The following is an 18,588-nucleotide window of genomic DNA, read 5'->3' on the forward strand; positions in this document are numbered from 1 at the left end:
GAAAAACACCTTCCTATACATGGTCGGTTTTTCGGCTATAAACGCCTTACTATACATTGTCGTTTTTTTCATTGAAAAATGCCTTATATACATGGTCGTTTTTTTCGGGTTAAAATGCCTTACTTTACATGGTGGTTTTTTTCGTCAAAACGGCTATAAACGCCTTACTATACATTGTCGTTTTTTTCATTGAAAAATGCCTTATATACATGGTCGTTTTTTTCGGGTTAAAATGCCTTACTTTACATGGTGGTTTTTTTCGTCAAAAAAATGCCTTACTCTACATGGACGTTTTTTTTTTGTCAAAAAAAACGCCTTACTATACATGGTTGGTTTTTTTGGGCTAAAAACGTCTTACTATACAAACTTCAACCAACAACAATCAAACATGCTGCATCATAACACTGACACTCATGACACTGTTGTGCCGTACACGAAGCAGAAGTCAAAATGTATGCTGCAATTTGCCATAAATATTTAAAAGAAAAGCTAAAGTTAAAAGAGCCGTTTGAGAGCCAAAAAAAGCCAGCTCTTTTCACTGAGCCGATCCAAATTAACCGGATCACCGAAAAGAGACGAAAATCCCATCACTAGTGTTGACTTACAGGTCTCTGCTGGCGCAGATGGCAGAGTCGAGGCTTTGTCAACCTCATGTACTTGGCTCGAACATATAACATGACAAAAATTGAACATAGATAAGTAACTTCTTCCCGGACTGAACACACTAAAGAATATATATATATATATACATACATACATACCTGTATATACACACACACACACACACACACACACACACACACACACACACACACACACACACACACATTGAGACCATTTGATTCAACATTTTATTTTTCGTTTTGCAACCCATACATGACATATTACAATCTTCTTGGAAGATAAACAGCTTTTTATTCTCTACTCTTCTACTTGTTCTCATTTTGGCCAAGGGGAATTGTTCCAAACACAAAGCAAAGAGCTTAGACAAGGAATGCGACTGGAACATAATGCACACTTCCACGTCAATCCGCGCGGAGTTACAAAAACAAGTGCGCAAACAATTCAGGCCCGTCATTGCACCCAATCATCTAAATCGCATGCCCTCGAATGGTGTTGAAATGTATCCGCCGTGAGGTAAATGCCTTTAACTCGAATCCGAATGTCAATACACAGATTCAGGCAAAAAGAAATGATCCCTTCATATTTTCCGGCGAAGTGACAGGTCCAGTGAGACACACCAGCCTCGTTCCGTGTCAATAATTCAGTGCGTAGGGTCCTAACGGTCACGGCCAGGACCGGCTACATGGTCGAACACTACAAGTGCTGTCTTTTTGGTCCTTTTCAGTCAACAATACAACATTTCAAACGGAACTAGGAAAGGGAGGAAGGAAATTACAAACACCTGCGGACATTCTCAAAAGTTCTGACCAGAGAAATGCATTTTGGTTTTCACATTTTTGGCCTGTCTTGACAGACAAGCTAACAGCTAAGATGCTTAAAATACTTGGTGGGCGCATCCTCAAATGCAGTCGTTACTTCTAGTACAGAGGAAAACTCTGAAAAAGAAAAAGTGGTAACCCCCCCCCCCCCACACACACACACACACACACACACAGCAAAAGTGCTACAATTTGGAGAACGCGTAATGACAGGAATGGTAGTTACTGAAACAAAGAGCAAAGCATCGGGCGTCTTCAAAATTGGGATGTGGGGGGTCGATTTGCTGTAATTTGGTCTTATTTACCCAAATGAGTCGATTCGATCCATTTGGAAGCCATTTTGTTTGGACTTAAGAGCTGACACTGTATACAGTCAGATTCCTCATTTGAACAAAATGCTGCGTAAACAAGCAAAAACTCTACACTAACAGCTTCTGCAGTAAACAGAATATGAAGACTTCCATATAAATCCATGTCAGAGTTTCCCTAAGATGGGAGCTGGGAGCTAAAATTGCTGTCAATGATCCCAGTGAATTTTTTTTTTTTTTTTTAATCATTTGGTCTAGGATGTTTGCATTCAGCGCACCATGGGAACGTAAGATGGTGAAGGTTCTAAGACCAAGACCACGTCGTTAAGACTGAGTGATGACGGCGATTTGCAGATTCATTTTAAGACAAGCTTGGCCGACACCGATGCTGAAGCAAAAGAGGGACGTGAGGGTATTTGGCATTCGTCGTTATGGCGTCCGATCAAAGTCGGTGTCAATGAGGGACTTCAGTGTGATTGACGGGTGATGGGGATGGAAGGTTATGACTCATGCCAGTTTCAGGAACTGATCCACCGTGTCTGCCTCCACCGCCTCGGAGAACATTTCGTAATCCTGCAGGGGGGCAAATATGAATGATTAGCACGAAACTGCGAAAACCACCAAACTTGTTTGCACCAACTTTGTTCTAATTTTTCCTGCTTCTATTATATGTGTGTGTGTGTGTGTGTGTGTGTGTGTGTGTGTGTGTGTGTGTGTATATATATATATATAGGTTTTACTCTATTGTGGTGAGTATCACTTTAGACTCTTTTAAAAGTTAAGAATGTTCAGGGGTGAATTCAAACTTTTAGCCTGGTGCCTGAATTCATGTCGCATGATTTCTGATCGGGAAAATACACTTCCACAGCATAGGTGAACTTCTCACCCCGCAGTACTGGTCATCGTTGAAGAGTTGCGGCGGGACAGCCGTGGGGTTCCCCGCTTTGCTGCGCATCTCGTCGCGCAACTCGCCACCAACCGAGATGTCCACCAGCTTGTACTGGATGTTTTTGCTGTCCAGGATGCGCATCACTTCTGCCTGCTGGGACTTGACCTGCAAAAAAAGAGAGTTCAAACACAGTTTTTGCGTGTGCGTGTGTGTTTTAAGCTTTGCATTTTGGTTCCACAGAATAAAAATGATTAAGAGATCCGTTTTCTCATCACATCATCCACTGCCACGTTGGAAGTCGATGCATTTGTTTTCCGTTCTTCCGCTTATCGACTCTTTCCACTCCATATCTCAACTGCCATTATGGTGGAGAAATGGTGGTCAAGTCATCAACAAGTATTTAGTGCTGACTCCGTGAATAGCAAATGGCAATACGGTCTGCTTTGGGCCTACCGCGTGTAATGTTACTAATACAAAAGTACACATTTCCCCAATGCAATACTAATATAAGCATTTGCATTTATTTAAATCAATTATACATTTATATCATGGCGTTTAAAAAAAATGCACAAGTGGGTGGCTCTTTGCTGGGGGGCTCGCTTAAGGTTGTCGGCCCCTTTTCTTCTTCTGGGAAAAGGCCCGTAGATGTTTTAAACCCATCTACAACCTTTGTACTGTTTTTTTTTGTGGAGAATAAGTTGAATGTCTAAAAGGTTCGTGCAACTACCGCTGTCGTCCGCGGGCCCGCCAGAAGGAAGCTAGCAAAATGAGGCTGGGTGTGTCTGCTGCGAGCCTCGCCGCTGTTAGCTTACCGGGGGATGGCGGTGGGGGGGAAACCTGAAGTTTAACGACGCTCGGTTGAGCCACTCACCGTCCGTGAGGCAGTTACAGTCGTGTAGTACAGTTTAATCCCCATTTTTTGGGTCCTTCGTGTTCTTCTTCCTCCCTTTTCGGCAGTTCTTCTCGCCAAGCGGTGGCCTCGCGTGATCGCGTCAAGCTACATGAGGGAAAGAGCCCGCTGCAGAAGTAGTGTGGGACTTTCATAATAAAACAAGGCGGCCGGTCGACTACACTATCCTTTTTATTTTGAAGTTAAACAATCAAGTGGAGAATTGTAGCTTTAAATGTAGCATATCGGCAAATAGAGGGGATTTAAATTAGAAATTTTAAATCAAAATGACAAACATTTGGAACTACATCATTAATAATAGACACACGATGAATTTAGTTATTGCAGTGAATCATAATAAATTAAATAATTGCATCTTTAACAGGTAAAATTATATAATTTTTTAATTATATTTATTTATGAGATTTATTAATTATATATATATGTTGTATTATATTTATTTATTAGATTTAATAATTTATATATATATATATGTGTATATATGTATATATATGTGTGTGTGTGTATATATATATATATATATATATATATATATATATATATATAAAAGCGAATGAAGTTGTGCAAATAATCAGAATATGAATTTTATTTCAGGCACACAACCCATTCAAAACAATACAAAAAACCCAACATCAACTTTATCTGCCCAATAATAAAGGAAAAAGACCGTATTTGATTTTAGCTCCTCCAGCATTTCCCAAAACACCTTGTGGGTTTGGTGTGGAACCATATTCATCAGCTTTATGGACACATGATGCTGAGGGATAATGTCCAATTAGTACGTTACAGTCATCCGGGGTCAGCTGTGCAGTGCGGCGTGGCGTGTTGAATGCTTGGTAATGTTTTCAGCGTCATTAAGTCTCGAGATTAATTGGGGCGGGGCACGTATCGCCAAGGACAACGAGGGGCTCTTCACATTTGTCTGCTCTGAGTCACGCACAAGGAATGTTTGTGAGAGTCCAAAACAGCCACGTCATTCGTCTCATTCACATTTCAATTTAATTTAAAAGGAGCCGTTCCGACGTGTCGAGCAATTACATCACACCGTCTCTGCCTCATCGCAAATGAGACACTCCTTACCGCTCTACAGCGGGTAATGATCTAATACCACTTCATTTGTCAAATAATTCACGATTCATCCCAACTATATCTTGTTTGTTTATTGGATTTAACTGCAGCATTTGATACAGTGGCTCACCATATTCTGTTGACTCGTTTGCAGCACCTGACGGGCATTGGCGGGAGCCCCCTTGAGTGGGTTAGGTCCTATTTAGCTGACGGAACCTTTTGTGTCCGCAAATCCTCCACGAAGCATCTCCAGTGGGTCCAGAATGCTGCTGATCGCCTCTTGACTGGTACTCGTAAGAGGGAGCAGAGAACTCCAACTCTGGCATCCCCTCTACATTCCAGAGTTCTTTTAAAGATTGCCTGACCTCTCTGAGCTCCGATGCCTCAGGTCTGCGGAGCGGACGCCGTTAGAGGTAGCGAGAAGTAAGCGGAGGCTCCGAGGGGACGGCGCCTTTTCCGTGGGCGCTCCCTCTCTTTGGAATGAATGTTCGGCAAGCCCCATCGCTGCCCATCTTTCAAACTCGTCTTCAAATTCATTTTTATTCTTTTGCTTTTGACTCAGCACGAGACTTGATTTTTAATTTGACCGTTTTTATGCTTTAAATTTGCTCCATGTACAGCACTTTGTTTACAGCGGTGGTTGTTTTAAAGTGCTGTAGGAATACAGTTCAGCTGGGTTTTTTTTCTGGTGTCTGTGCATCGAACAAAACCAGTTTCATGAACTGTATTTTCCCGTGTGGAGGCAGCACTTCATCACTAAGTTGACAAGATTGCCACTTTGTGGAGTGGTGGAGCCAATCAGTGCATGTGCCGCATAAAACATTTAAGAGCCCTCCGGGTCAACACATTTTTACTACTGTACTGGTAAATGTTTTCATCAACTTTTCAAGTTTTTTTTTTTCATGGATTCCCTCATTTTTTTTTGTCGAACACTTCAGGTTTTCACAATACAATATGTAATATATTTAGTAACATGTAGGCACTAAAGGTTAGGACACATTGTGCTGATTTGTCCGCCGTGTCAAACGAGGCACTTATTCACACAATCACGTCAATGCGGGTTGCGACGGTATGCAAATGAAACACTAAGGCCACACTGGGTGGAACGCAGGCTTTAAATGGCTGCCATAGAGACCGAACAAGCGGCGCGAGACCTCCGTGGTGAGGCCGGCCAATCGCTCCCCGCATGTGAACATCGCGGTTGCAGTTGCCTCGAAAACTACAGAGAACACTGAGTAATGAAAGTCAAAGAAAGTAAAACTGCTCATCCTTTGCAGGTGACAGTTTCATGCATTGCTCATTCAGATAAACGCTTTGTGAAATTAGCCAAGGCCCAGCTCAAAACTCCTGATTATTCGTCTTCTTATATATTTTCAGAGGTCAGTCATTTTGTTTTAAAGGGGACACATCGAGGTTTGTACTCTTTCCAATCACGCCTCGGGAAGCTTCTTAAAAAGCCCCCCAGAATGGAAGTCGCTTCTTGAAAAAGGACAAAACACAAGCCACTTGTCTCTGCTTTGGGGTGGGGGGGGGGCTCTCTGCTGTATTTTGTGAACAGCGTGATGGCAAAACACTCAGCCGGAAGGGTTGCGTGGAAACAACACGCGAGGCTGGCTCGGGATGTTACGCAACACTTCTGTTGTCACTGAAAACATGGGGGGAGCGGGGGGGGGGGGGCTAGTCTACACGTACGGCATGCTATATCATTTCAAACGACAAGGATCGCCGCCGCCAGTGGAGTCTTGCTCCCGAAGGCACAGTCGGTGGATTTTTTTTTTTTTCCCCATTCAACCCAGCTCCAAAGTTGGCCCCACTGGGGTAAATTGAACGGCACTTATGTTCACCCAACACCCAGAAGATTGTCAAGAAGACACCGCTGACGGGAGACCAATCGTGTGAAATCCCTTCCTCTCTACCAACGTGTCTTCAAGTCACGTTTAAAGTGCTGTTCAGAAGGACACCTTCCCTTCTCTTCATTAGAAGATCGACAAAACACAAAGGGTCCTAAACTTTGCTAATGCGCGTGTAAGCCACATCTCTAGTGCTCGATGTTGTACCGATAGATTTAACTGGCCCATTCACAAACTGGCCGTTGTTGTCAAGTGGATCGTGTTCCCTTTAATCACTGCCGAGCAATCCCTTTTGCCTACGGGCAGTTCATTCCTCACCGTACTGTTGAAATAATACCCAAGACAACACGAGGTACACCCACACTGTCTGTCGAGATCCATTACAAGAGCGCTACGGCGTACCTCATTCAGTGAGACGATGCCGCATCATAGAAAGAAGAGGCAGAGAAGACCTCCGACATCGCTGCAGTAACAAATGCTGCCACAGGACAGAGATGCTTTTGATATGCGGTTCCTCCGTGTGTGTTCAACTCGCAGTTGTTGCCCATCTCCGGCGCTTCCCATCAAAAGTCAGCATTAACTAGCGCAGTTTCGAAAGACAAAATCCAATTTTGGTGGCGAAATGTACATTTGAATATGCGGTTGTTTCAATTTCACAGTTAACTTTGACCAGGAGTGACAAACTGCTTCAAGCGGGCCCGCTTGGCTTCTTATTTGGAGAACGGTGCAAGCAAGAGAGTCTGCCGGGTTTTGTTTTGCCAAAGTGATGTTCTACGACCGTCTCCCATTACTTGACGGCAGGAGAGGAGGAATAATTCAAAAAAGGCCTTTTCGTGAGGTGTTGAATGTCCACTAGAGGTAAGATGGAGTGTTCTGATAATTGTGTGGGACGCGCGAGACTCAACAAAATGGTGACGACAACCGTCCACATGCCGCAAGTGGCTCCGGACCGTGAATTAAGGTGTCGCGCTCTTGTATTGGAGCTCGTTCGGTGTACCTCATATTTTGCAGTAGCACTCGTACGTATCGGTGAGGTAGTCATTCGTTCCCGTTTCACTTGGACTTGGCCTGGCGGTCCAGCAGCCGTTTGGCCTTCCTCAACATGAATGCGGCGATGAGCAGGCAGACCAGCAGCGTCAGTCCGTAGAGGCAGAGAAAGAGTGCCGCCCGGTCTACGCCGTGTTGCGGCGCGTACACCTGCCGTCGCCTGCTGTAATCCAGTTGCGAGGCGTGGATCTGACACATGGTGCAGCAGGAAAGCAGAATGTGGAACAGCTGGTGGCCCTGACCCAGGAAGTCGCAACCTCCGGGCCACCAGCGCTCCAGCACGGGGAAGGCGAAAAAGATGGCGCAGCCCAGGAAAAAGGCAATGTGGCTCAGGTGGTACGCAAAGGCCGGGTCGGTGTCGGCCTTGCCGAGGAGGAGTCTGTGCGCCACGGGGCTGATGTCCCACACGTAGGCGATGGTGGACGGCGCTACCTGGCCCACCTTGCGCACCCAAGGCGGAAGGGTGTGGTTGCGGTACTTGCCGTAGCAGCAGCCCAGACAGGAGAGCCAGCTGAGAAGCGCCGCCACGGGCATGAACATGGCGCCCACGCGCCGGTGAAAGCTTTCCTCGGCCGCATAGTAGTAGTGCACCGCCGCGCTGCCGTACTGGTACTGCGCCACGCCCACGTAGTCCAGGAAGAAGAAAGCGTAGTGGCACAGCTCCGACTTACCGCCCAGGAGGTGCGCCGCCACGCTCCACGCCGTGTAGTTGAGCGCAGACAGGAGGAGGATCAGCAGGGGCCATGCGTGCCGGTCCCGCGCCAAATCCACCGTCTGGGCCACGTGGCTCATCTTGGCCAGGAGGGTCAGGAAGGCGAGCAGGTGCGTCCAGATGTTGACGGTCTCGTTGTGGCGACGGAAGGCCGACAGGAAGTAGTAACGCCAACACTGGTGGAGGGGCCGGTAGCCGGCACGGACGTAGCGCTCGCGGAAGAAGTGGGGCACCTCGGTGTCGCGTAAGGTGCCGGGCATGGAGGGAGACGCCTCCGAGGACAGCAGACGGGGGAACTGCTTGATTTGTTGCAGGCTGATGAAGAGCCGCCCGATTCGCTCCATCACGATGGTCGTCATGGCGGCGGGAAGCTGCGGACGAGTTCGGAAAAACGTTTGGGAATTGATTTCATCAACTTGATATCCATCGGTAACGTGTTGCGAGGTTCGTGGCTGCCGAGGCATTATCTATCCATCTACATACATCAATCTTTACATGCATACACACATACATCCATCCGTACAAACAACGAATCATCAAAAGTAATCATGAAAGCAAGTAGCGGGTGTATCTTATGAATTTTCATTGATCAGGTGCACCTACTGAGGTACCTGATGACGACTACATATATTATTACGGTGTTTAAAGGCTAAATCTGTTCACTTTGTAAAAATATAAAACGGGAGAATTTACACCATCGGGTATCGCCGACCTGTGAATGACGTCACACTGACCCCACCCCCTCCACTCACGACAGAAGATGAATTGAGGGCGCCCATTCAATATGCATCATTTCATTCACACTATTGTTAAGGTCGCTAAAGTCAAGCCAAAATACCTTTGCCAAGTTGTTCTGTAAGCGTGAGAGTGAAAAATAAGAATTGAAAAAAGGAAAACCGAAGCTATCTTATCTGACGTCGCGAAGTCCACATGAGCGGCGAAGGAGTTGGGAAAGTTGGTTCTTCCGCACTTTTTGCTGTCATGGAGATACAAAAGTTTCCAGAGATGTTTGGCTGATGTAAAGGAACTTTTTCTCACCGCGTCGGCTGCCTTTTCACCAGCAAACAAGTTGCCCGCTTCTGTCAGTCCAGACTCTATCGTCTTCCTAGCCCACACGCGAAATATGCAACAGATGAGGAGGGTGGTGTCTTGTTCCCGGTCGGAAGTGAAGCGAAAAATTAAGGCGAACATTGTCGACAAAATAAAAGCACAGGTTTAAAATGGAATTATAGCAAAATTGCTCATGGGGGCAGTTTACCCGCGTATCGCTCATTTCTAGTCACCGATGGAGAAAAAGGGGACGCTGACGTTCAACTTGTAGTTATGTTTTATTGCAAAAGTTTCTATGTTGAGAATAATGACAAACTCTTTGAAGAGGATATACAGTAAAACTTTGACGATTTGACTGTTTGTACGACCGCATCGTGATTTTAGATTTTCATTTGGTGTAATATAAATAATGTATAATCTATTGTACTGTCATCGATGGTAATTGGGCCAAATTTCGAACAGAGCACTAAAAATTCAACAAAATTCATTGTTAGAAATTAAATTTAGTTCGCTTCGTAGTCAACGTGTGATTGTCATGATAATACGTCGTTCAATTTTTTTAAAAAATGCTGTAAACTTATCCCTTGAAATGTGATAAACTTTTTTCTGTTTTTAATAAATGCGTTTTTTTTAAATATCTTGAATTTGTAAAAATATACATAAATTTACTTTTCACTCATGAAGGGTTGGGTGAATGTGCATATTAACTGCTTGGGTTCGGTACCTCTAAAAAGGTTAAGAACCACTGGTCTAGACTCTCGATGATACATTTCTAAAGAAAACCGCGGTTGGCATTCTGCAGACTTGCAAGGAGTGGGTGTGACAGCGTTCAGGTTGTACAGTACAAGCTTTTCCTGCTTACCGATATCATTACCTCAAGTGCTTAATGATGAACAATATTCCAAACAACAGCTTTCAAGTACTGTACACCTATTACAAATGGAAAGTAGCCAAATTCACTACAGTCCGATATTTTCTGTAACGTAGCTGTATTTTTCTGGATGCAGAGACCTTTAACCCAAATCCTAGTTTTAGTGTTAAAATATCATAGATGAGTAATGCTCTCTGGGTTTTTTTTTCTGCGTAACAAACACAAACAAACAAACAGTAAAGCGCATGATTATATCTTTTCCGCGTGATCTGTCCACTTTCTATCCCAAGAGATGTTGCCTACCCACAAGCGAGCAGACGGCTGACATTTTTCTTTGACTGCACGGGAAAAGGACAACACATGGAGGTGCATCTCCAGCTTTTAATTGGCTGCACTCACATCATGTGGAGGTGGCATTTCGCCAGGAGAATTCCCAGAGTCCTCTCGCCACTGGTGTGGCTTTTTTTATTAATACGCTGCTCTTGTTTTTGCTGAGCACTTTGTTTTGGCTTTCCGTGTACAATATATAGCCTATCACCTCAAATGGGAGCCGGGATAAAGCGCAAAAGGCCCATTTGGAGGTGTTTGGGCTGGCCTTTTGTTTGCAGATAACGCTTCACTTGCAACTTTACAGCTACATCAATCTTGAGATAGTGTTTGTGCTGAATTTGGCGGACGAAATGTAGGTAATATCCAACTGTGAAGTCCTTTGACTTGCCAAAAATGATACATTGCACCCTAATATCATCAGTTTTTATTTCTATACTTTATTTAGTGGACAAAAATGTGTAGAAAAAAACCCCCCAAAACAATTCCACTGTAATATAACTCAAAAGGCTCACAACTCAAATCATCATCTTTCTTTTAGAAGTGCCATTAAACTGTTCCAGCTCCTTAAAAACGCCAACAACATAAAAAAATAGCACCATACGGTATTGTATTTAATAAAACTAAGACTATAACACAAAAAAAATAGAATCTAAAAAAATGAAACTCTCCATTACGATTTCATTTTGAATTTTTAATTATCCATATCCTGCTCACGTGCACATTGTCCACGAGGGGGCAGTATAATACACAGACAAACAGTACGTAAATTTGACCACGAAACAGAAGACAACTGTACGAAGCGGCAATAATATTGGTTGTTTTTCGCAGAGGATAAAGTGTCTGTCTGTCAGAATTGTTGAATGTTCTGTCTGCATTGTTTGTCTAATAAGGTGCTGACTGATGATTTTTTTACCAGGCCGATGCCCATTTGGCAGAAAAATTCTGAAAACTGATTTAATTTACAAAGAATTATGCAAGCTTTTTTCTGCTCCTTCTTCCTCAAAGACGTCACCTTTGCCTCCACGTGGGTATGTAGATTCATAAATTGAGAAAATGTCAAATTCAGTTAACCTCGAACCTGTGGATTTTAGGTACCTCTGGATCTGGAAATTTCACCAGCAAAATCTAATCTCCGGAGCTTTTGCTGAATTCTGTATCGTATAAAACAATGCAGTAGGAAAGCATGGAGGTAACTAAGCATGCCTTTTTACGCATGATACATGTGCACGCATTAACATATCTGAATTACGTTGAATATATTACATGAAAAAACACTTGGAGGCCGGAAATATAAAACGAAGAGTTCAAACCATTAAAAAAATCCTCCGACAAGTTTTTATGATTTGTTTCAAAATAAGATTCTATACCAAAATAAAACACCGCATCGATATTTTGCCGCCGGGTCATAACAAACATTTGTTTACGAAAAAACACTTGATCCAAATCTAATCGATGTACGAATGTCACGTTGACTTTGACGCTGACGACAAACACGATTCTGTATTTTACTTTGAGTTCAAACGGAAGCTTCTCGCCCCTTGCATATGTCTCCCTTGGGTGAATCGTAGGCGGGACGTGGTGTTTGTTGTGAAGTTGGTTTTACGCCCACCCCCCAAATCAGATTAGTATGGCCGATTCAACTGAGAAAGCGGAAACCATGAAGAACTACCATATAGCGTCGGAAAAGATTAACCCACTGGCCGGTCGCTTCCCTCATTGTATCGTGTGGACGCCCATCCCCGTGTTGTCGTGAGTTAAGCTAGTTAGCTAGCCAGCTCCGCGTTGTGGTTATCGGCTTCGTTTGGGCAAAAAATACCCGGATGTGAGCTCGAGGAAGTGACAGTTGCGTCATTTCAGCAAGTTAACTGCCAAACGTCCATTGTTGCTTCCTTCATAATAACACAATGTATTAAATAATGTCTATAAAGCATTGATCCAGAAGTTCTCTCTATCCACACACACGCACACAAACTTAAATTATATGACTGTCTTATTTGTCTTGCCAGATGGTTGTTCCCATTTATTGGGCATATGGGCATCTGCACTTCCACCGGAGTCATTCGAGATTTTGCCGGACCTTATTTTGTCTCCGTAAGTCAGTATAATTTTGATTACAGGTATGCGTGTACGCCACGCTAAGCTTTTCCTTTGTCATGCAGGAAGACAACATGGCTTTCGGGAAACCAACAAAGTGAGTTTCTCTCATGTTTTTGCTTCTATAAATGAGGCTTGACTCACATTCTACACGATATTATCATTTATCATTGGAGGTACTGGATGATGGACGTAAGCAAAGTCTACGCCAGTGGCTCCAGCGCCTGGGACATTGCCGTGCATGATGCTTCGGAGGAGTACAAGCACAGGATGGTAGATTGTTCTTTGTTATTTGTAGCAAATAAATTACACAATTACTTAATGAGATCAACACATTTTTAAAAATTCTATGGCGGGGGGCAGGGGGAAAACAGCTAAATTAAAGCTACAAATATTGATGGACGTAAATATCCAAAGGGTGAGATTAAAAAATGGACTTGGGCCACCCTTATTATGGAGACTCATGCAAAGCTAGCACAGCATTTTTGTTTTTTTTTTTCCCCAGCACAACCTGTGTTGTGACAACTGCCACTCTCACGTGGCGATGGCCCTCAACCTGATGCGCTACGACAACAGCACGTCGTGGAACATGGTCAAGCTCTGCCTCTTGGTGCTCCTGCGCGGAAAGCATGTCAGGTAACGCACACTGAACACTTGACTGTTGCACGCAAGGTTCCCTGCGATGTCTTGAAATGCTTTTAACTGATACCGTTCTTATCTTGCATCGTGTTTTGATACCTGACAATAAATGCATCAGTCTCAAGAAATCAAACAGTGCAAACAACCATTTTAACGGCACAAACAACTGGAACTATTTGACCGGCGTTTTCCGTGGCGTCGAGAGCTGACTTCGCTCACAATTTTCGGAGTACCTAATGAAGTGTTTGGAGAAATATTGATCTTGCTTTGGAATTTTCCATTTCCAGCTGCGCGGGCTTCCTGAAGACGTGGCTGCCCTTCCTCACACTGCTGGGCGTCATTGTGACGGTGGCGCTCGCCATCAACCTCCGGTGACCTCCCCCAGGGAACGTTGGGAAATATTTGCAAAGCCTTTTTTTTTTCTTGTCCAAAAAAAGACTTTGAAAAAACCTGTAAGATACGCAATGCCGGAATGAATGTCACACACGCGCACCTCCACGACTGCCACGGACCACAGAAACACCAATAATAATACAATAATACACATCTCTTTCTAGGAAAACCTGTTTTCAGTACCGCCCAATAGTATTGTCATGCTGTTGACGTGCGCGTCAGTGCCAACTCCCGAGATTAAAAACTGTGCCAAACACTTATTTTACCCCCGGCGGATATGTTCCAGACCCGCCTCACCGTCGCTGTTAAGGACTGGAAGGGTCTCATGATAGCATCACTTTCAGGAAAGGAAAAGAAGACTCATGCACACGGTTCCTCAAATAAGTTGTTAAGATGTTCACTAGCCATTTGAAGCTTCATGTACCAAACATACTTGCACATTTTAAACGTTCAAACGGGCCGTGAAATTTCATCCAAATGGAAGTCTGCTAGCTTAATGTTCACATATCGTGTGAAATGTTAGTGTCCCAATTACAATCCTTCGACTGAGGAGCATAGCGCTCCTAATTTTTGTGCTTCAAAATGCTCAGAATACCAAGACCAGCTCGACGGATGCCACGTTCGTCGTGCAAGCGTCGCGGTAATGATTGCGACGTGGACGGTGGTCTCAAGATAATGTCTGAGATCATTTCAGGCTAGCGGCAGCACTTTGTAATTTGAGCTCCGAGCGTAAATGCCATCTTTACAGATGCCGCTTAGAGCAGTCACGAGCGTGAGGCATCCGCTGGTGTCATGTGTCTGAGTAAGGATTGGCGAGGGTAAGCCTTTATTTTGCAAATCCAGAAGTAGCGCTTGTTCGGAAATGCTTAGCTCGGAACTTTGGTTTGGATTTACAGATGTCACGTTTACCCTGCAAGTGCCGTGGTGACCACGCGTGCTGTGAAACGTCACCTTCACAGATGCCACATCTGCTCGAGTCTGCAGTGCTGTGGAAATTACCAAGAAACACTTCAGCTGCCCTGGGAGAAAGTAATTGCAGCCATCTCATAACATGGCACCCACTTGGAAAACATTTATTTGGGGCGAGGTCAAGAGGACCCCATTGTTAATTTGGGCTCTTTTTGTGGAAATTAACATTATGAGAGTAGCCCATTTTGTTCAACTTGAGCGCTGTTTTGGGGGTTTTTTTTGGACAGCCTTCACTTTCCCCGTGTTATTTTTGCCCCTTTAATTCCACATGATGGCCATCACTCCGCCTCAGTTGCCATGGCTGTGGTTTAGCGCACCCAAATCCCCCCATTGTTCCCCATCAAATAGCTCGTTCAGCCCCCCTCTCTTCGGAAGCAGCAGGTAGCCGGGATGGCTCCTGCTGTTTTCCACCTCTGTACTTCAAAGTCATCTTGTCCAAAAAAAGACTTTGAAAAAACCTGTAAGATACGCAATGCCGGAATGAATGTCACACACGCGCACCTCCACGACTGCCACGGACCACAGAAACACCAATAATAATACAATAATACACATCTCTTTCTAGGAAAACCTGTTTTCAGTACCGCCCAATAGTATTGTCATGCTGTTGACGTGCGCGTCAGTGCCAACTCCCGAGATTAAAAACTGTGCCAAACACTTATTTTACCCCCGGCGGATATGTTCCAGACCCGCCTCACCGTCGCTGTTAAGGACTGGAAGGGTCTCATGATAGCATCACTTTCAGGAAAGGAAAAGAAGACTCATGCACACGGTTCCTCAAATAAGTTGTTAAGATGTTCACTAGCCATTTGAAGCTTCATGTACCAAACATACTTGCACATTTTAAACGTTCAAACGGGCCGTGAAATTTCATCCAAATGGAAGTCTGCTAGCTTAATGTTCACATATCGTGTGAAATGTTAGTGTCCCAATTACAATCCTTCGACTGAGGAGCATAGCGCTCCTAATTTTTGTGCTTCAAAATGCTCAGAATACCAAGACCAGCTCGACGGATGCCACGTTCGTCGTGCAAGCGTCGCGGTAATGATTGCGACGTGGACGGTGGTCTCAAGATAATGTCTGAGATCATTTCAGGCTAGCGGCAGCACTTTGTAATTTGAGCTCCGAGCGTAAATGCCATCTTTACAGATGCCGCTTAGAGCAGTCACGAGCGTGAGGCATCCGCTGGTGTCATGTGTCTGAGTAAGGATTGGCGAGGGTAAGCCTTTATTTTGCAAATCCAGAAGTAGCGCTTGTTCGGAAATGCTTAGCTCGGAACTTTGGTTTGGATTTACAGATGTCACGTTTACCCTGCAAGTGCCGTGGTGACCACGCGTGCTGTGAAACGTCACCTTCACAGATGCCACATCTGCTCGAGTCTGCAGTGCTGTGGAAATTACCAAGAAACACTTCAGCTGCCCTGGGAGAAAGTAATTGCAGCCATCTCATAACATGGCACCCACTTGGAAAACATTTATTTGGGGCGAGGTCAAGAGGACCCCATTGTTAATTTGGGCTCTTTTTGTGGAAATTAACATTATGAGAGTAGCCCATTTTGTTCAACTTGAGCGCTGTTTTGGGGGTTTTTTTTGGACAGCCTTCACTTTCCCCGTGTTATTTTTGCCCCTTTAATTCCACATGATGGCCATCACTCCGCCTCAGTTGCCATGGCTGTGGTTTAGCGCACCCAAATCCCCCCATTGTTCCCCATCAAATAGCTCGTTCAGCCCCCCTCTCTTCGGAAGCAGCAGGTAGCCGGGATGGCTCCTGCTGTTTTCCACCTCTGTACTTCAAAGTCAGCCGGCATCGTCGTCGCCGCATGACGGTGCTGCGAAAATAACAGGGCTAAGGCTAGTTTTCACTCAGTGCTTTTTTTTTTTTTTTTTGCTAGCCAGCTAGCATGCTAGGCTAACAGCCAAGTCTACATTTTACACTTGTCGCAAACATTTCAAACAGACTCGAATGCAATGCAGGACACGAGGCATTAAATGATGCGCACAGAAAGTCATTTGTTCACAAATTGTTGGTCAATCCTGCCGACGAGCTATCCAGCCAACGCCTGATGCTAAGGAAGCAGTTGACATCTTCACTCTGTGCTCCTTCGCTTAGCTTAGCTGCTCATTTGGCATGACAAGATAGAACTCGGCTGGGGTCAAATGAATGACATCGGTCGCAAATGATCCAAACTGGGCTGTTTTATCCCCCCCCCCCCCAAAAAGGGGTCAATCCTGCTAACGAGCTGGCCAGTGACTGATAAACTAATGTAGCAGTCTGCATATTCACTAAGTGCTCTTTTTTTGTTTGTTTTAGCAAGCTAACATAGAAGTCAACATCTTCATTTGGCGCAAACATTTTAAACAGATGGACTGAATGTTTGACACTTGTAGCGACTGATCCAAAATCAATCCTGCTCATGTGAGAAGCTAACAAACGTTCTACTTGCTTCTGGCTCTGACCTTAAAGGTGATAATTGCAGAGTTTCTACAACATTTTCAAGGCCGCGGAATATCACCGTGACAGATCAATTGTTTTTGAGAATTTCATTTTAATTTTTTCTTAAAACGGTCCCACCGCTGTTGGTGCCTTGCAGTAACCAGGAGCCCGCAGGTCATGGAATGTGGAGACCTGCGGCGGGGCTGGGATGAGGGGGGGTGGAGGGGGTAGTGGAATGCTATCAATATACGCTTAGGCCGGTCCGGAGACTCCCAAACTCTCTAATCCTAAAAACAGAACCGTAGACCAGCGCCATACAGAACCGCGCTATCAGGCACTCTGCGGTCACGAATGTATCAACATATGTCTACTAATAAAGATGTTTATTATTGTTCTAAAAAAATGTTGCTGTCTGATCTCTTTCTTCAAATGATTAGAGAATCATTAAGAACCCCCCCCTTTCAGTTCCTGCTTTGATACTTAACCCCCCCGCCCCCCTCTGGTTTTGCCCACACTCCAAAGTCTCCATCAGGGGCCATGATTGTGCACATGAAAGGAGGGCCCCTCGCAAGCAAGTCTGCTCCCCCAACCCCCACCCGCTCGCTCGCTCACTCACCCGCTGCTGGCCACCTGGGCGGGAAGATGGCAAACATCCAGTCAGCATCCGAGCCAAAAGTTCCCGCGATGCTTTTTAAATCCACATCAAACGCGGCCAGGCTCAAAGGGAATCATCTCGGGAGAAAAAGGCGGCTGACGGGACAGGATGCAGTCAGTCGGAGGGAAGTCGCCACCTATTATAAAAAAATATCAAAAAAAGAGAGGCATGTAATTCATTCAAGTATGTTCCTATTAAAATGTAGATGCCAAAAGGGAATCTGGATTTAATCCAGATATCACATTCGGAAGCGATTTCAAAACGACACTCTTGAAATAATCCAGGTTACACATTTCGAAACCGTTTTATAATTGAATTGGATTGAATGCATCCATTTAAAAGTTTTCACTCACTCGGATCCGAATGACACATTGGCCACCAGTTGACCTTCCTCCCCAGACCAATGTGGGTGTGCACATTTGAGAGTCACGTAAAAAGAATTCTAAATCAGATTGCACACTAATCTGGATGTGATCTATGCGACGGAAATTTTTTTAAATGGATGTGATCCATATTCCACATTTGGCAGCAATATCGCAACGTTTATCCAAATATGACTCTGGATCTCGTACGGATAAGTCATTCAACAAAATGCAATTCTGAGCTGGATCACTTTTCTTTTTTTTACATTTGACAAGTGTAATCTAGATTTCTTTGGGATTGCACATTTGGCTGCTCTCGAAATTGAATCTGGATCTTGTTGTGACTTTTGACATGTTAGGATGAGGCCATTTAAATTCCCTGTTTGGAAAAGACAAACCTATTCACAGAGAGCATCTCTTTTGAAAGGAACAACAGCGTTGCGTCTGATGCCCCCCCCCCCCCCCCCCCCCCCCCCCCCCCCCCCAAAACTTGAAGCTCCTCCCTGTCGGATGCGTGCGCGATGCTCTTTTTTTCTTTTTTCACTTAACTGGATTTCTTTGGAGAG

At 44.6% G+C, this 18,588-nt stretch overlaps 3 protein-coding genes and 1 long non-coding RNA gene across 4 annotated transcripts; 1 reads left to right on the top strand and 3 right to left on the bottom strand.

The window, feature by feature from the left end:
- Window positions 1-833: 833 nt before the first annotated feature.
- On the bottom strand, window positions 834-3,659 carry sh3bgrl3 (SH3 domain binding glutamate-rich protein like 3). Its single transcript, XM_019867926.1, has 3 exons — window positions 3,511-3,659; window positions 2,637-2,804; window positions 834-2,323 (listed from the first exon to the last, which is right to left on the bottom strand). The coding sequence occupies exons 1-3, from the start codon at window positions 3,553-3,555 to the stop codon at window positions 2,258-2,260; spliced, it is 279 nt and encodes a 92-aa protein (XP_019723485.1). The 5' UTR covers window positions 3,556-3,659; the 3' UTR covers window positions 834-2,257.
- Window positions 3,660-5,302: 1,643 nt separating this feature from the next.
- Window positions 5,303-9,432, bottom strand: LOC109514583 (membrane progestin receptor alpha-B-like). Its single transcript, XM_019867826.1, has 3 exons — window positions 9,265-9,432; window positions 7,430-8,597; window positions 5,303-6,973 (listed from the first exon to the last, which is right to left on the bottom strand). Exons 1-2 carry the CDS (start codon window positions 9,415-9,417, stop codon window positions 7,521-7,523), a joined length of 1,230 nt encoding a protein of 409 aa, XP_019723385.1. The 5' UTR covers window positions 9,418-9,432; the 3' UTR covers window positions 5,303-6,973; window positions 7,430-7,520.
- Window positions 9,433-12,104: 2,672 nt separating this feature from the next.
- On the top strand, window positions 12,105-13,646 carry tmem222b (transmembrane protein 222b). The gene is made up of 6 exons (XM_019867908.1): window positions 12,105-12,226; window positions 12,484-12,568; window positions 12,637-12,668; window positions 12,748-12,844; window positions 13,077-13,207; window positions 13,498-13,646. The coding sequence occupies exons 1-6, from the start codon at window positions 12,105-12,107 to the stop codon at window positions 13,583-13,585; spliced, it is 555 nt and encodes a 184-aa protein (XP_019723467.1). The 3' UTR covers window positions 13,586-13,646.
- Window positions 13,647-14,263: 617 nt separating this feature from the next.
- LOC109514649 (uncharacterized) lies at window positions 14,264-16,603 on the bottom strand. The gene is made up of 3 exons (XR_002168013.1): window positions 16,354-16,603; window positions 14,613-14,983; window positions 14,264-14,357 (listed from the first exon to the last, which is right to left on the bottom strand). It is a non-coding gene; the product is annotated as an uncharacterized LOC109514649 (long non-coding RNA).
- Window positions 16,604-18,588: the final 1,985 nt, after the last annotated feature.

The sequence above is a fragment of the Hippocampus comes genome, unplaced genomic scaffold (genome assembly GCF_001891065.2).
Source record: "Hippocampus comes isolate QL1 unplaced genomic scaffold, H_comes_QL1_v1.1 scaffold207, whole genome shotgun sequence".
In the NCBI taxonomy this organism is placed as follows: Eukaryota; Metazoa; Chordata; class Actinopteri; order Syngnathiformes; family Syngnathidae; genus Hippocampus; species Hippocampus comes.